We start from the raw sequence: 18,138 nt of genomic DNA on the forward strand, positions 1-18,138 counted from the left end.
ATGGAGGGGTGGAGGCGCGTGGCTGGGGAGGTCTGCACAGAGACGAGGAAAGGGAAGGAAGCTGGAAGGCGTGGCAAACGTTGCCAGCGCGGCTGGGATACAACATCTGGGAAGGCTGAGGGTGCCTTTGGATGAGGGTGTCAGGGAAGAGAGCTAGTGGGGGCTTGGGACCCCTGAGACAGAAGGGAGCAGGGGAGTCCTGGTGGAATGTGATACACACAGGGGGTACCTAATGTTCAAGAGACGAAATTGCTGGGGAAGGAGCTAGTGGAGTTTTGGGGAGGCGGGGTCGGGGAGGAGGAGGCAGCCCAGCTCTCAGCCCAGCTCCTGTCTGCCCCCTCTTCCCCACCCGCCTTCCTCCATCCCTGCCTCTCCACCCCCCGCCCCCAGCTCTGCGCATTGACTTCTCAGCCTCCAGCCCTACCTCACTTCACGAAACCCTCTCTGCATCGTCTTCAGCACTGCGGGCCCCAGGGAAACAGGGAGCGAGTTCCCCCACCCGCACACACGCACGCACGCACGCACACGTACACACACACGGTGGACACAACACAAGTACACAGGGCTGCGGCTCCAGGACCCCGGAGCGGGCTATATACGATCCTCGGTAATCAGGGCCCAGCCGGCACCTGAAACTGCCCTGGAACACGCCTCTCTTGGTCGGGCCGGGGCCAAACGCCTCGACCTCCCCTCTCCTGGGCCCACGTTGCGGCCTGGGGAGGGGGTGGCCTTTCTCCACTCCAGGCACTGCCTTAAAGAAAACGGGGGACCGTGCCCACCTGGCGGGCCTCTGGAGGGATCTGCTCGTCTGCCCGTCTGGCTCTCGTGCTCCGCCCCCCACTTCTTTAGTATCGGCAAGTCAGGAAGGAAAGGGGCAAAGCAGGAAAATGGCCCCCAGAGCCCCTCCACCAGAGCTGGACCGGTGGGGAATGGGGCTGGATTCCTGGGACCCCTCCCTGGCCCAGCCCTCAGGATCCTTCCCTCACCCATGGCAGGGGGGCCAGGCCAGGCATTGTGCATAAAGTGGTGAGGGCATGATGGGGACCCAGGCCCTTGGCCCCCTGGGCCTCCCGTGGCCCCATTCAGGCCTTCAGCTGGTGCCACTGAGCCACAGGCTGCCGGGGACGCGCAATCATGTCCTTCCAGTGTTTCACCTCCCCGGGCCCACTCTTCCAGGACAGGTAGATCTGGGGAGAAAGGGAAGAGGACGACATTAGTGGCACTCTCTGGGGCGTCACCCCTGTGTCATTGTGGAATCGGAGTGTCAATGGTGGTGACACTCCGTTTCCACAATGGCCTGTGATCATGGGGACCAAGGGGCTTCTGCCTGCAGTGACAACCTACCCCACAGAGGCCCCCCTCTTTTCCTTGTTGTGCCTCCCCTCGGGAGCCTGGGCATGCCTGGCCCTTCCGAATTGGACTCCCAGACTCTTCTGTGGTTTGGGATTGATGGGGATGGAGGCAGTTCTCTCCCACATCCTTCCCTCCCCCACCTGTTGGGCATGGCCTATCTCTCCTTACTGACAATCACTCCCACCTCCTGGGCACTTACTACACACCAGACACTGAGCTAGGGACTTTATATACATAGATCATCAAATCCTTACCTGTGAGGCAGGTATGTTATTATCCCCATTTTACAGATGGAGAAACTAAGGTACAGAGAGACTGACCCATAGTCACAGGATTTATGAGTGGTGCAGAGGGATTTGAATCTAGGTCTTTTGGGCCCTATCCTATCGGCCCAAGCCCACCTGCCTCTGTGTTAGGGGCCTCACAGCCTCGGAGGGCTGTGTGCATGATCCCCGGGCTGACACCAGCCTTGTGACTGACGATTAGCTAACAGCATAGGGCTCTCTAAGCTCCCCAGACCAAAGTGAGAACAAACCCACCTCCACCTTGGTTCAGACAACAGAAGGTAGCACTGTTTCAAAGGGAGCTATAAGTGGTATCCAGAGAATACCCAACTCCAAAAGGCTGAGCTTCAGAAGCGCTTAGAAATAGGTATGGTTACTTGGCCTGAGCTCGTCAAGGAAGGACTCAGCAGGTCCTGCTAAGAACACATAGTCCCGCTGGGGTGGAGGTGATGCTGTCCTGGAGTCCTGTCCCACTTGTGACCACAGGTCGGCAAGTCATACTCCCTGGGCCTTGCTAGATGGCAGGCAGGGCCAGCTCTCCTCTTCGGGGCCAGCTGCTTCTCTTCCACCCCCAGCAGCTAGGTTCTCCATTCCTATCTGTCTGAGAGGTGTCTCCACCTCGGCCCCCTTCCCTGTGGGCGCCCAGGTCGCCCCTTCCCACTTCCCTCATACAGGGCTGTGCCCTGGGTGATCCACGGTCTCCCCTCACTTGCTCCTGGCATCTACCCCTCCCCTCCTCCTGCCCTGATCACTGGCTTCCTGCACTGTTCCTGGTCAAACTTCCAAGCCTAAATGGACACACATGCCCTTACTAAGAACTCTTCAAAAACAACTTTCATTATGATAGTAGCTAACATACACATCCCAAGTTCTGTGCTAAGCCTCTCGCCTGTGTTACCTAATCCTCCCAGCACACTGTGAGGTTAGGATCGTCTTGCTCTCATTTCAAGAGGAGGAAATGAGACTCATAAAGGTTATGGCTGTCAAGAGGTGGACCTGGCACCTGGATCCAGGTAGTATGACTATCAGGAGCGTACTCTCAACACTAAGCCATAAACAAACACAGGAATAGACATGGATGCGTTTATGTCACAGAATCGCATCCTGCAGAAACTCAAGGCCAGGCATGGATTTGGGGTTAAAATAGGAGGAGGAGAGGTCACTTTCCACAAGGAGAATGTCCACGTATCTCAGGCAATTCTTACGCCACCCTGTGAGGTGCTGTAGGGTTGGTATTAGCAGCTCCATTTACAAATGAGAACGCTGGAGCCCACAGAGGCAAGTGACTGGCCCAAGGTCGCTTGGGCAACTGACCTTGGGGAACCAAGATGAGGTGGGAACCAAAGCCAGGTCTCTGGAGCCTGACTACAGCTCTCAATACTTGCCTCACGCAGCTCACCCTCTACAGACGGGACGCTGGGTGACGTTGCTCCGATGTCCTTACCCTGTCAGAGCGTCCTGTCCAGAAAACCCTCTTCTGGGGATCCAGGGCACTTTTTCCTACCACCTCCTTCTTTCCCTGCTCTTCCAGCGGTCTGTCCTGAAGCGGTGGACCCACAGTAGGACACTTAGGGAGCATCTCGTCCAATCCTCTCATTTTGAGATGAAACGGAGGCCCTGACAGGGGCAGGGACTGACGCTCTCTCTCCTGCTGTCCAGCCCTGTGCTCGTCCACTACCCCGGCTGCTTCTCTGGAGAACAGACCCTTGCTGGGGGCCCCCCTACCTTGCCGATGACGTCGTTGCGGCTGAGCTTGTCCTTGTCCATGACGGTGATGACGATGGTTGTCTCCCTCAGCTTCTCCGTAGGGATGTCGAAGGCAAAGGACTCGTTGAAGATGGGGTTCAGGTTCCTCTTCATCGTCACCGTCTTCTTCTTCTCCACCCGCTTGTCCTTGTACATTAGCCACACCTTCACGTAAGGGTCTGGGGGACAGGTGGGGGAAGGGTCAGAGGAGCAGCGGGGGGAAGCTGGGGCTGCGCGATTTCCCCAGAGGGTGAGGAACGCCCTAAGGAAGGAGGAGGGGGGATCGGGGGGGTCAGCAGATGGAGGGGCCGCAAGGGGCCTCGGCCATCACCTAGCGCCCTTCCGTGAACACGAAGGAGAAGACTGAGAGGCCAGGTCTCACCCGAGGTCACGGACAAGTGGTGTCGGAGCTGGGACTGGAACCCAGGCCTCCCCACCGTCATGTTCGCTTTCCTCCTGATTCTGGGAAGGACAGTATCCAAGATGGCGCTGACCCTGAGGGTGCTCCGGAGACAGCGCCAGGGCTCTAGGGCAACGGAGCTGGGACTGGAGGTGGGGCACGGGGGACAAGGGTGAGGGCCACAGCCAGGACCCTGATGTCCACATGCAGTGAGACTCCCGTGCGCCAGAAGCTCCCCGGCCCGTCTGCCCTCTGCTGCGAGAACCGCCAGCACCTGACGTGCCCCCGATGTCCATGGCTTTGAGGTTCCGGGCTTTGATGATGTTCACGATGATGGAGTTGGCAGAGGGGTTGTAGCAGAGAGACAGGAGCAGCTCCCCTCGGCTCCCCTGGGAGGGACAAGTGGAGGGGTGAGGCTGGGCCACTCCTCTCAGCTCCCCTGGGAGGGAGAACAAGAGGGCTGTGGGGACAAGGGGAGCCCGCCCCCCCCGCCCCCCTCCCCGCCCCAGGACCCCTCCACTTGGACCTGGGTGCTTACCCGCCCCCTCTGTCTGTCACGGATGCACACCTGGTCTCCCCTCATCTGGCAGGTCTGGGCCCTGCTCCCCAGGTTCTTTATCACAGCCCAGCCTCCCCTGAGATTGTGGGTGGGAACTGCTCTGTCAGGCCCGCCCACCTGCCCTGCCCCACCCATAACCTTCCCAATTCCCTGAGCTTGTGAGGGGACTAGGACCGGGCCAGGATCTGCCAGCCTCCCAGCCAGGACCCGCAGGTGGGGCCTTACACTCCCATCGCTGCATGGCTTCAGATCCTTCCAGAAGGTCTGCATCTGGGTCAGGTCCACCTTGTTGAGGGGGATGGACACCTCCCCGATGGGGTCATTGCGGCTGAAGCGGTCGTAGTCCAGGACCTGGAGGTAGAGGATCCTCTGCACCACCTTCTCGTAGGGGAAACCTGGGAGACAGACAGCACAGGGGAAGAGCAGGACAGAGTGGCCACACGGGGCCGGGGCAGGGCAACGCTCCTGGGTAGGAAGGCCCCAGGAGGAAGGGGAGGGCTGGCCCTGTGTCTTCCTGCTGCCACCCCACCTGGGTGCAGCCAGCAACACCCACGTTCAGACCCTCCTGAAATGTTAGCAAGGACTGTCGTGGTCTCATCTGTCTCCCTTGACAGTTCTGTGAGGTGGACGGTATCTTGTCCATTTTACGGAGGAGGAGACTGAGGCTCCGATGGCTTAACTTACCTGCCCAAAGTCCCACAGCTAATCAAGAGCAGACTGGGACAATTCATTCACTGGTTCATCACGGGTCCATCTCGGCGACTGGACAGTGGCCACCTTGCTCTCTGGGTAGCCCTGCCACTGCCAATCACCCTGAGACAAGCCTGGGCAAGTGGCCCTGCCTGAGATGGCCACAGCTGGCAGAAAGCAAGCCCCAGGAGGACTCAGGGCAGAGGGAAATGGCAAAGGCAAAGAAAAAGCAGTAGACGTCTGTCCTAGGACTCCGCGCTTCCTCTTCCTCCTCCTGCCGATGCACCAGCCAGTCCTCCTGTCCTTCCTCATCAGACCAGCAGCCGCCCCCGTCTCCACGGCCACCTCCCCATCCAAGCCGCCAGCACCTCTTGCCTAGATAGTTGCAAGAGTTTCCAAACAGCCCTCCCCGCTTGTGTACTTTCTCTTACAGCCCCTTTGCAACACGGCAGCCAGAGTGATCTTTTAAAAATAGAAATCACATTATGATGCCCTCCTGCCGAAAGCCTTTCAGAGGCTCCCAGTGCACTTAGAATAAAAGCCGTGCGCCTTGCCTTGCCTTCAGGTCCTTCCACAACTTGGCCCGCTGTCCTCTCCTTGCTCATCTTGTGACCGCTCTTCACTCAATGACGGAGCTCCAGCCACCCTGGCTTTTCCTGCCCCAGCCCCACCGTGCCCCGTCCTGGCCTATCCTCTTCCATCAGGTCTCGGCTTTCTTTCCTGACGTGCCAGATGGGGTCAGATCCCCTGTTTTATACACTAGCACTTTCCTTTTGCAGCACTTATCTCAGGCTGTACTAGAGATTTATGTTTCCATGAGTCTGACTCTCCCACTGGGCCAGCATTTCCAGGAAGGCATCTCTGTCCTCAGCCACCGGATCCCAGCATCTAACACTGTTTCTGGCACACAGTAGGCACTCGATTAAATATTTGTTAAGTGAATCAATAATTGAGCAAATGAATAAATGCCCACGAAAGGGCATGGAGTGTGCTGGGCTGGAGCAGGAGATGAGGCCAGAGCGGAGAGCCAGGGGAAGGAGCTTGGATGGGATGGTAGGTACAAGGGAGCCAGGGCAGGTCTGAAGCTGGAGTCACAGCCCTGGGAGGCTCAGTCAGAGGAGGGGCCGGCCTGGGGCGGGCAGTGGGTGCAGGCCAGCCTGGAGGCCTGAGGTGCTGAGATCCTGAACCAGGGTGTGCGCAGGAAGAAGAGAGGATACTTACTACCTTAGCTCAACTGGTGGAGAAGATGAAGGGAGAGGAAGGGTTCTGGAGGATTCTCGCACCTTTTGCCAAAGACGCTAGAAGCACAGAGTTACCTCTCACCAGGGCAGGTGCACTGGAAGAGGAAATCCTATGTTCCTTCAGCCCCCAGACTCTGAATTCCTTCAGGGCCTCTTCCTTATATTGAGGGAGGCTATGGGCCGTGTCTTGCTCACCTTGGAGTACCCCAGGGACCTGTCCAGGTGACTTTTTTCTTTTTTTTTTTTGCCACGCTGCATGGCTTGTGGGATCTTAGTTCCCTGACCAGGGATTGAACCCGGGTCCTTGGCAGTAAAAGCACGGAGTCGTAACCACTGGACTGCCAGGGAATTCCCCAGGTGACCTTTGGCATCCATTCAGGTAAAATGCATGAGGACAAGTGTTCTGGAAAGGTTGAAGGCTTCAAGAGGTCCCTGCGCCTGAGTCAGCTCTCTTCAACACCAGAGGAGGCAGTCTCCTATCTGGCAAACTCCTATTCATCCATCAGAACCCATCATGAATGGCCTCTCTTCTGGGAAACGTTTTTCAGCGCCACCAAGGGGAGTTTATATTGGGTTCTCGCAGCATCTGTCATGCAATGTATGGCTTAATTATCTACACATCTGTGTCCTCCAAGGAATGCCTTGAGGGTCACAATGGTGCCTCATTCTTTTCTGTACCCCAAGTACCCAGGACAGTGCCCAGCCCATACTAGATGCTGGGTAAATGTTTGCAGAAGGGATCAGTGGATTGGGGCTCTGCCCATAAATTTCATCCCACCAGCTGGCTACATACACCTGCAGACAGACAGCCAAGCCTCTCACTGGTTGTGCCATCTCTAAACCTGTTCCCATGCAGAACTGAGGAGGGAAGAAACGAGCAAGCACTCACTAGCTCACCCTCAATGATTTATTTAGTGGGTGAGCTGGCTGTCACTGTGCCAGCTGAAGGGGTGAGATATCAAGTGGCTGGTACACCAGATGGGGAAGATTCCTGATTCCCTGGGGCACACACTGTAGGTTCTGAAGAGCCAGGGCACCAGGCAGTCGGCAGTTGGTGTTGTAGGGATTTATTCTCACTGGTTGAACACAGCTGTCAAGAAAGGGTAATGGTTTCTCTAAGTGGGGTCCAGGCACCCAAAGGGCCTGGGACAGAAATCACTCCCTGATCACACACCCAGTTTCCTGGTTACCTTGACTCCTCAGAGACAAGAGATAAAGATGGGCCTGCAGGAGAGAGGAAGGATATTTGCCTCTAGGACCCCGGGGCATGGCTCAGAGCTCTTGTTCCTGTGCATCTGGGGGGGCCTGTCCCGAATAGGGGGAGGGGTCAGAGAAGGGCAGCCGATGGAGTGTGTTTAACAAACTGGTATAAAGTGTTTTCTGGGTGTTGTAAGTGCTTTTACAATGCACTGAGTTGTTTAACCCTCACTAGTATCTTTATTTTACAGATGGGGAAACCATGGCACAGAGAGGTTCAGGAACTTGCCTCTGGTCACACAGCTAGTAAGTGGCAGAGCTGAGATTCAAACTCAGGCAGCCTGGGCTCTTACCCACTACACTACGGTCACTGCGGGTGCCCCACCTCTGGACCCTGCGGCTGCCTTCCTTCCTCCCTGCACGCCTGAGGATGGGTCCTGTGTCCGGGCAGGGACCCAGCTTTCCTCCTCGGCCTCTGGCTGTGATGCTGGTTCCACTCAGCCCTGTAACCTCATCCCAGCTGGACACGGTACGCAGCAGGTTAACCGGGCCGAGTTACTCGCCCGTGCGTGTCGGGACGCACGTGTGCGCGCACCGGTACGTGTGCGTTTGTGCATGTGGTCACGTGGAGGGGGGAGGGTTGGGGGGGTGGAGGAGGGGAAGAGGGGGACTCTGGGGGCAGGGGCAGCGCAGCCTCACCTTCAAAGAGGAAGGTCTCGTTCCAGTGGGGATTCAGGTTCTTCCGCTTCACCTTGGTCTCCAGCTTGTGCTTCTTGTCTGGCAGCAGGTAGATCTTGACGAAGGGGTCGCTGGTGCCGCTGAAGTCCTTGGCCGGCAGCTCCTGGGCCTTCATGATCTTCACGGTGAGCGTGGACTCCTGGAAGTTGTAGCCGACGCTGAACTGGATCCGGCCCAGGTTCTCTCGGCTGCAGCCCTCGTGGACCTCGTCCTCCTCAGAGCCTGGGGAGAGCTGGGGGCGGGGGAGAGGCAGGCAGCGCTGGGGAGGATTCTGCTTCCCTGAAGCCCCCTCTGCAGCCCAGCAGGGTTGGGAGGCCTCGCTGTGCCCAAGGCCGGTCCAGCCGCCTCCTTCCCCTGGTCACCACGCGGGGCTGGTGGTGGTACAGCCCACATTCAGATCTGGGTGAGGATGCTGAGGTGGGGGGCAGGTGCCCTGACCAGGGTCACACAGGGAGGGAGGGGCAGAGCCGGGACAGCCCCTGAACCCCAGAGCAGCGTGCACCCCACTTCCCAGCCTCTCAGAGCCTCGGGTCTGCTTCGCCTCCCCTGGTGCACCCTGGGACCCGCCCCCCACCCAGCCCCCTCCTCCATCTTTCCACTCTTCCAACAGCCCTGCGGGGTCCCCTGCGAAATACACCGACACAAAAACCTGGGCTACAAAACAGACGAGGGAGATTGTTCTCATCTCGAAAGAGTTTACCACGGTATTTCTTTAGAAAGCGACTCTGGGGTTCTGAGGATGATGTGATTTACAAAATGAGAGAGGCGAGTTTTCAGAAGCAACGTCTGTTTGTGTAAGGCAGGGACACTAAAAGTACAGATTCCCAGGCCCCATCCCTGGGGAGCCTCATTTGATGGGGCTGGGGTGGCCCTGGGCGGCAGAATTGTGTAATAGGAGCCTCAGATGACAGTACTGCAAACCAAGGCTGAGGACCACTGGAACGGAGGCTACACCTGCATTCAGCCCTCATCCCCGGGGGGTGGCACTGGAGCCGACCCAGCAACCGACAGACTTGTGGTGGGTGGCATGGTGTCCCATTCCCAGGAGGATGTTGAAAAACTAGGAAGTAATTGGGGGGAGGGTCTCCCAGCCAGTGTTTCCAGCTGTGGTTGCTCACTGGGGACACCTGGTTAGGTTTTAGAATCTTGCCCATCCCCCAGCCACCTGGTGGTTAATAGATACCTAATAAGGACCTACCGTATAGCACAGGGAACTCTACTCAGTACTCTGTAATGACCTATATGGGAAAAGAAGCTAAAAAAGAGTGGAGATATGTATACGTACAACTGATTCACTTTGCTGTACACCTGAAACTAACACAACACTGTAACTCAACTATACTCCAGTAAAAAAACAAAAAACGCTCCTGAGGTGATTGGGTAAGAGCCAGGGTAGGACTCAGGGTACCACGTTTATGACAAAACTGCTGGTACCGGTTTGCTTTCTCTCCTTCCCCTGCAGGAGACTTCTCTGTGCCCTCCCCCTTCATCGTGGAGAGGTGACCCCAGGCTCTGAAATACTAATTAATACAGATGATAAGAATGTGTATAGTGCCCACCAACCGCTGCGGAAGACTCTTACATCACCTCTTCTTACTGAATCCTGACAACAGCCGGGAGAGGCAGCTATCACCGCTCTCTAGCTGAGGAGACTGGCTCAGAGAGGTTAAGTCACACGTCCAAGATTGCACAGCAGTATGGACTCTCTCTGACTTGAAAGTCCACTCTTTCCACCAAAACAGGCCCACATCCCAAGACATTCTGAGACTTCCTCCTGCAAGCCAGTGAGGACTCAACTGCCCTAGGTGAGGAGTACGCAAATCACACTAACGATAGTAACTACCCTGCTCCTTGTACTGTATGCTTTGCCCTCCTCTACTCCCTACAGCATCCTGATGAGGCAGGCACTACCATGCTCCAACTTGGTTGGGGGCACAGAGAGATTACTGCCTCAAGTCGCCTGTGACTAAGAGATGAGCCCGGAGTTCGAACCCAAGTCAGCGCCCAGCCACCACGAGTGCCCTTCCAGCTGCCCTCACTCTCACACTCAGATCTGGGGCTTCCCTAGCCACACCCCGGGTCCTGCCTGGAGGTGGAAGGGGGGCTGAGCTGCCTCCCTTGCTGTTCTCACAGTGGAAGCGGGTCCCTCAAGCCCTGCCCCTTGGCGGGATCCAGGCAGCCCTGCAAGCTCCACCCAGGCCCGCTGAGAATCTGGCTTCCCGACCCAGATCCAGTTTTCCCCTGGCGCTCCTTCCTTCTCCTCCTACCGGCCCCACTCCCTTTTAACCTCACTTTTTGCATCTGTAGAATGGGACCATGAGACACACCTATGTTACGGGGTTCCAGGGAAGGTTAAGGGGGGGTTTACATCACTTTCGTGGTCCTGCTCTGTGGCCTGGCGCCTGCCACTGCTGGCCATGGACTGAGAGCCTGGGCATGCAGTCCCTGCCACGACCACTTGCCCCTCCACATTCCTTCTAAAGTTGGGGTGGAGACCCTGGTGACTGGAGCCCAGGTGGCCCCAGCCTCACCTGAGGCCGGTCACTTGGATCTTGGTTCCCAAACAAGGTAGCCTTGGGTGAGAGGCCCAAGCTGGGCCAGTGGGCTTCACCTCAGAAGTGGGCAGTGGCTCTGTGCCCACCCCCAGCCTTCCCAAACCACAGCCCTGAGTCTTAATTAACCAGCTGGGGCGGGGCCTCGATCTGTTTCCATGGCAACCAGGCTAGCCACCACCCCCTCCCCCACCAAGGGCTGGAGGAGGTGCTGCCCGAGCCCCAGCTCTGGCAGAAGTAAGCAGGGCAGGAGTAACTCAGGTGGGGATGCGGCCCAGACTCCTCTCTGACCCTGTCCCCTTGGTCCCTTTGTCTGTAAGGCTGCGGGTGCCCGACTCCTGTTTCTCCACACCTGGGGCAGGGAGTTCAGCCGATGGTTTACTTCTGCCCTGTTCATCTTCATCATCACTATTAATGCCAGTGACCCGGCTTTGGCCTAGGGCTAGGCAATTAGACCCTGCCTGCCCACCTCTGAGCATCTGCTGAGCACGTGAGAGGGCGCTGGGGCCTGCACTTCCTCCTTCTGCCTGCGGCTCTTCCCCCCCCCCCACCCCCGCCCCCAACCGGGGGCAGCAAGGGGTAGGCAAGCTGGCTGGGAAAGGGCCGTCCCTTCTGGGAACCTGGCTACCGGGAAGCTGTAGCCAATTAAGAGGCTGCACAGAGAGGCAGGATGGACTGTGGCGATGGCCCGTCCAGAGGAGAGGATGGCTGGGCTGATCTACATGGATGGGGGAAGACAGAGAGGAGGCGGTGCAGGACCAGGCACTCAGGGCCCAGGGGGCAGGGAGAGGGGAGAGGTGGGGAGGCCCAAGGGAGACCAGATATGGAACGTGGAAAATCTGATGCTCTAATCTGCATCGGAGAGAAACGCAGATTTGGGGGCCCGTAGCAGGCTTGCTGACTGGGAATCTGAATTTTAACAGATCCCCCAGTGATTCGTGTGCCTATCACAATTTGAGAGGCGCTGGGCTAGAAAAGAAGAGTGTGGATGGATGGTTAGAGCCCGCCGAGCCCTGAATGGCAGGAGGGTGGGGCCTGGGGGCTCCGGGGGCCCCGGGGAGGCTGGGGGCTGCGGTGTCAGAGCAGTGGGCAAGGGGCCTCTGAACTGAATGACGTCAGGTCTGGCGAGGGCCTGAGAGCCCACCGAGCCCCCTTCCCTCCCTCTTTGGGAGGAAGGGGGGAGACAGGGAGGAGGGAAGGGGGAAGAGGAAGCGGGGCCCAGGTCCCAGTAGGAACCTAGCAGGCACCGGGTTCCCACCCTCACGTCCTCGCCCAGCCTTCCTGGAAACTCTGGGCTGCCAGGCCTGTGACTGACTCCCGCCTGAAATCTCCAGCTGCCAGATCACAGTGTGCTCTATCGCCCTGGGGCCTTGGTCCCTCCAGGAGCTCTTTGGAAAGTACAGATGAGGCAAACGGCTGTGACTCACTGCTGCCACCAGGGAGCGCCATGTGAAGCCACAACCTCTCCCGTGGTGAAAACACCCCAGATCCATAAGACAGGGATCCCGGGAGGCTGGGGTGTGGACAGGAGAACCCCAGCACAGCTGTTCCCTCATAGGAACTAGGACCAGAGGGGTTCTGCTCTCCTGTTCTCTTTGGGCCTCAGCTGGCTCCCCAGCCATGGGGATTGGGGATGGTCCCTGGGATGGGGATATGAGACCCGCTCCACGGGGAGCGCCACCCGAGACCGCTACTCAGTGGGATGCCACCCCAAGAGAGGGGACACCTTCCGCCTCCAAGCCCTCGCTCCACTAGCCTCTCCTTCTAGGATCACATCGCAGGTTTCTTGGGCCCCTGCTCAATCCAGAGACTGGAGGAGGGTGGGAATTCTTAGTCTCTCTTGACAGATGACCATGCTGGTTCCCCTGCGTGACTCCCACGCTGTCACCGATCTCCACGCCTGCCCCTCCCCCGGCCCCGGGCCTCCTGCCCGTCTCACCATGAGCATCTCACTGGTGAGGGAGTTGACGAGATCTGAGACGGAGGAGTGAGGCTCAGTCCGGCGGTCAGACTCATCGTGGGGCGTCTGGCCCGGCACTGGGGCTGTGTTCACTGCCTTCCCTCCGGTAGGCAACCTGGGGGTGGGAGGAATCCGAATAAGCATGGACCTAGAGGCGGGCTGGGCTGGGCGCCACGGGTCTGGGTGGCAGCAGAGCCTCCTGAGACCCAAGTCGCTGCCACCTCCTGCGGGCCAGCAGGAGCTACGCTTTTGTCCATGGGGGCAGGGCCGTCCCCCTCGCCTCTGCCCCAGCGCGATCCGGCTTTGACTTCCCCGGCAGGTGCCTTTTCGGCCAGTGTTCCCACTCCTGCTGTTTCCCAGAAAATCCCCTACCCTTCAGCCCCTGCTTGCATGGTGGTCTCTGAGCATCCTCCCTCCCCAGAGGCTCCATCCATCCCTGCTTGCCCCAGCCTGGGAGGTTCCCAAGACGGCGTGTCCTCTCTCCGTGTCATTACCCTAGGCAAACACGCCCAGAGCACCTGTCTCCTGGAGGCCCCACCTGTTTGCTCAGGCTCAGCGGGAACACAGGTGCCCTTTAGACACGAGACTGACCAGGTGAGCTCAGGACCACTGTCCGCACAGCTCTGTCCAATAGAACTTTCTATGTCCACCCATGGTTATTGAGCATTTGAAATGTGGCCAGTATGACTGAGAACTGAATTTTCACGATTGTTTGACTTAAACTAATTTAGATTTAAATAGTCACCTATTGGACAGGGCAAATCTACACCCCCTTGCCCAAACCCGACCCTTCTCCCACTCCGAGGGCTACACGTTTGATAAGGCTCTCACCCAGGGTCAGAGAAAGACAGGGTCCCACCGAAAAACCCCAGATCTGACGGCTCCATTCCAGGCCTTGTGTGCACCCCGGCTCCACACTGCCCCCGGCAAGCTGGGCTCTCTGGTCCAGAGGCTGGGTGGTGAGCCCAGTCTCCGTCTAGCTGGGGTTCAGGAAGGGGGCATTAAAAGCCTGCCTAGGGACCAGGCTGGAACACCCCATGAGGAGGAGAGATGGGGGCAGGCAGCGAGGAAGACGGGGTGATGGGAGCACAGGGCTCGAGATGGGCTACAATAGAACAGCTTCGAGAGTACCAGAGCCACAGACTCAGACACACACACAGGCTGGACACAAGCCGTGGCCCTCGGAATGGACCAGCCGCCAGCACACGGTTGACTACGACAGGCAGACAGACATGCACAGGATATGCCAGGCCCTGGAGGAGAGACACCAGGACCCAACAGCAGGGGGTGAGTGTGCACACGCTCACACACACACACACACACACACACACACATACACACACACACACGAGTGCACACAAGCCTGACAGACACCCAGGGCAACACGGAGAGAATGGCAGGGGCAACCAGGCAGGTCAACCAGAGCAGCAAGATGACAGACATACAGCGATGTGCACACTTAGATCCTGAGAGGACACACATTCAGGGAGGCCCCGGCATGCCAAGGTGCGCATGTGAATTGGGAAACGCTGAAACAAAAAAGCAGGGAGCGGTTTCGGGGACAGACGCTCTGAGAATCAGAGGCACGGCGCACCTGCTGTGAGGGCCTGGCCTTGCCCGGACGACACGGAAACGCCCCACCCCACCCGGGAGGCGCGGGGCACCCTCCCAGAGGTGCGGCCAGAGCAGAGCACACGCACATATACACACATGGACACGTGCTCACACAGACAGGCACGGGGAGGAGGAGACTGAAATAGCTGGAGAGGTAAAGTCAGGTTAAAAATAGAGTGGGAGAGGAGGAGAGAGCCGAGATTGACTGCTGAAGGTATGAGAAAGTCGGAGTTATTTTGGCCACACCACAGCGTCAGCACAGCTGCAAAGCAGCCTGGGAAGAGATGGTCAGCGCCACTGAAGCTATCGGAGGTCACAGGACAGAAAGGGACAGAGAGACAGGAGCACAGAGGCAGAGGGAGAGGCGGAGGGCCCGTCACTGGCCCAGGGACATCCCTGCGAGGAGCAGATGGGAGGAAGGAGACCGGGAGGGAGGGGGAGAGAGAGAGGCCGAGAAAGGTTAGTCGGAGGCGAGTGAAGAGGCTGCGGGTGCGTCGAGGGGACAAGGAGGAGAGTAGAGGCAGAGAGGAGGCGGGGGACACACACCGGGACAGAAGAAACATGGTGGCTTCGGAGCGAGGGCAGCGTGGGGGTGGCCAGGTCCCGCCCGGCCCCGCCCCCGACTCCGGTGGGGGTGGGGCCACGGGGGAAACCATTCGGATCCCAAGGAGCAAGGGTGAGCGGGTGGCTGAGAGCATGAGGTGCGCATGGGTGCAGGACAGCATGGGCGAGGTGGAGCGGGCACAGCAGGGCGTGGGAGCCAGGGGCGGCTTTGGCCTCCTTCCCTCCCTCCTGGGCCCAGCAGCATTCCGAAGTTATTGGGGCCCCGGCGCTGAGGCCCAGGGGCTTGGGGGATCCTGGATGCGGGGCTTCAGGGCCACCAAGGACCCTGGGAGTGGGGGGCAGCGACTTGCTAGATGCACCCCACCTTGCTTGGGACCTGGAGTGGCCACTCCTCCTCCCAGGGCCCTCCTGTCTCCCAGGAGCCTGCTGCTAACAGACCTCGGGGGCAGAATGTCCTCCCCAACACAACAGCCAAGGGCCACCCACCCGTTACCCCGGTGACATCCGGCCAAGGGGTCAGCTGGGTGGAGAAGGGGGCACTGGGGCCGAAGGGCAGACCCTGGGTCTGGAGGCAGAAGCTGAGGAGGAAGGGACAGCTGGCCCAGGCCCACCATTCCAAGATTCATGCAGCCAGGAACCCAGAGGGGTGGAGCCCTAAAGCGCCTTGTGGGTGGTGCTAACGCCAAGCTTGGGGATGGGAGAGTGCCGGGCAGGAAGCACCCTTGCAGTGGCCGATCACCTGGGAAACCCCCCAAGAGCCTCGAGAAATGAGCTTCCAGGATGGGGTGGGCGTGACCAGGTGGGAATGGCCTGTGTCCACTGGGAAAGTCGGGCTGGGTTGGGGCGTGGGCCCAGGGCCTCCAGCTCCACACCCACCTTTCCCAGGGAGGCAGGGGACGACTGATGTAATGATCAGAAGGGGTGAGTGTGTTATATGGAGTGAGACCTAAGTGGCGAGGAGGTAAAAACAGGCTGTGGGTGAAAATGGAACCAGTTCAGTAACACATGGGTGACATGAAATCTCGTTTCCAGCCTGCATCTGCTCCCTCACGCTTCTCACCCTTCTCGACAAGGGGGTCCTTAGCAGGTTTTCAGAGGGCTGCAGCCCTGCTCCTGCAGCCTCTGGCCCATGGCCCCTGGCCCTCTCCCCATGGCCCTCTGGCCCGCCTGCAGCCCAGCTCTGAGCTCTGAGCTCAGGAAGCCAGGACCCCGGTGGCTCCAGGGGGTTGGAGGTGGCAGACTCCGTTCCTCCCGCACCCCAGGACTTGGGCTCAGGGTGTGACACCATCTGTACCACCGAGTCAAAGAGCTGGTCCCACTCTCCCCTCCCACTCTCTGGGGACTTCTGGCTTTGTCCACCATAGACATGCAACTGGGAACTCGGGATGGGAAGAAAATAAGAGAGTTGGTTTCCAGAAGCCACCAGACGGACAGGCAAGTCAGCTAACTTGGCCTGTCCTCCCCTAACACACAGGCCCCTGGCAGCAGCCCGGAACAGTCCCTTCCTGCACCTTCAGGACTCTTAATAAGCAGGTGTCAGGGTCTCCGCCTGGCTGACAGGCTCTGACAAGTGCCCCAGTCCGAGGGTCTGCTCCCTCATTAGAGGCTTAGCATGTCCGAGCTCGAAGGGGTCACCCTGTCCAATCCTTCATTGGACAGGTGAGGAAACAGAGGCCCAGAGAAGGGCTGTGACTTGCCCAAGGTTGCAGAACGAGGCTCTGGTAGCAGAGCAACGAGGAGGCAACCTGGCTGCCAGGCCACACTCTCCTGTAGGCCTTTTCTGATGAAAAGCACACCTGGCCAAGGTGATGAGCCCTCCTCCCACGATCACAGGTGTGTGGCTGGCCCAGCCCAAGGCCAGGTGGGAGAAAGCGGCCAGACCAGGTGCAGGATCACCCCCCCTTAGTGACGCTGCCTGAACCCTGGGACCTCTGATCTTTCCCCGTCCCCTTCTCCGTGAGAGCGCTTCTAACGGGGGCCTCCGAAGATGCCTCCCTGCATTCCTGGTGGCCGGGGCCACGGACGGTTGGATGCCCAGGCCTCGGCTCAGCCTGTGCTGTGGCCACACAGGCTACCCCTGAGGGCCAGCAGCAGGGTTCCCGGTGACAGAGGGCCTGACCAGCACCTGCCGGCTGCTCTCACCCCCCACCCCCTATCCCATTTCCTCCTCCTGGTACCTCGGGCTCAGGGGCTGCCTTTCTGGTCACCAGGCCTCTCCCAGGCCCCAGACCCTTCCCACCAGGGGCTCCTCTTCCATCAGCCGAGAGCAGCCGTATCACATCTCTGCAGGTGTGTGTGTGTGTGTGTGTGTGTGTGTGTGTGTGTGTGTGTGTGTGTCCATGTCCATCACCCCAGCGGGACCTCCAGGCAAGAGGGAGGTTGAGGTGGCGGGGATGAGGGAGAACAGGCTGGCGCCCCTTCCCTAACATCCCCGCCGCCCACCAACCACCGGAGAAACTGGGATTTCTGGGTCGGGGTGGGGCAGAGATGAAAGATGAGGGTGCAGCAGAGGGGAGCCAAGCGGGAAGATGGGGCAGAAAGGCTGGCTTGCTCCGGGCAAGGGCAGGCATGCCCGGGGAGCAGGCTTGATCCAGAATGGCCCCAGGACAGCCACACAGGCCTCAGACCCGAGGGACACCACCAGGGTGGCCTGTGTGAGGGCACCGGCTGGGGAGGGGGCTGTCCTGCTCCAGCATCCGCTGAAGGCGCCGCCGCCTCGTCCAGCAACCGGCGGTCGAGGCTGGTGGCCTCTCCACGCCTCCTTCTCTGCTGCCGCCGCCGCAGGCCCTCGCCTGTGCTCGTACCTCTTGTCCCCCTGAGCGTTCTGGTTCTGCTGGGTTCCTGGGTTTTGCAGGTCAGGGATATTGGCAAAGTCATCCTGTTCCGAAAGCCCTAAGACCAAGGATAGCACCACCATCCGGCCTTCCCTGCCAGGGGTGGGCAGCCCACCAGCCAGGGTGAAAGGAGGAGGCCCCAGGGGCGGAGGCGGGGAGGGGAAGGAGAGAGAGACAGAGACAGAGACAGAGACAAAAAGAGAGAAGAAACAAGTGTAAGAAACTGGCCCTGCAGAAGAGAAACCAAACTTCAGCACTGTCAACAGTTGTAGAGCAGAGCAGGAGGCGGCAGGGGTGAGGGGAGGTGTCCACGGCCTGAGACCCAGCTAGCCGCGGGGAAGGGGCTGGGCAGAGGCCTGCGAGGTGGCCCGCGACCGGGACGTCCCCAGGAAACACACGGGGAAGG

General features: G+C 59.1%; 1 protein-coding gene across 2 annotated transcripts in view; it reads right to left on the reverse strand.

Annotated features, from left to right (window-relative positions):
* Positions 1-390: 390 nt before the first annotated feature.
* Positions 391-18,138, reverse strand: part of SYT7 (synaptotagmin 7) — a 58,724-nt gene continuing 40,976 nt past the window's right edge. Inside the window, exons 7-13 of one of the 2 annotated variants that reach the window (XM_027090163.1) lie at positions 17,703-17,825; positions 12,700-12,835; positions 8,170-8,440; positions 4,568-4,737; positions 4,058-4,172; positions 3,363-3,562; positions 391-1,187 (exon numbers count right to left, since the gene is read on the reverse strand). In XM_027090163.1, the coding sequence (XP_026945964.1) occupies positions 1,083-1,187; positions 3,363-3,562; positions 4,058-4,172; positions 4,568-4,737; positions 8,170-8,440; positions 12,700-12,835; positions 17,703-17,825 (1,120 nt within the window). In that variant the 3' untranslated portion in view covers positions 391-1,082. The remainder of the gene's footprint in view (positions 1,188-3,362; positions 3,563-4,057; positions 4,173-4,567; positions 4,738-8,169; positions 8,441-12,699; positions 12,836-17,702; positions 17,826-18,138) is intronic. The other variant, XM_027090162.1, reaches the window with a different exon arrangement.

Source organism: Aethalodelphis obliquidens, unplaced genomic scaffold (assembly GCF_003676395.1).
Source record: "Aethalodelphis obliquidens isolate GAN/ISIS:26980383/991018 unplaced genomic scaffold, ASM367639v1 scaffold69, whole genome shotgun sequence".
Lineage (NCBI taxonomy): Eukaryota > Metazoa > Chordata > Mammalia > Artiodactyla > Delphinidae > Aethalodelphis > Aethalodelphis obliquidens.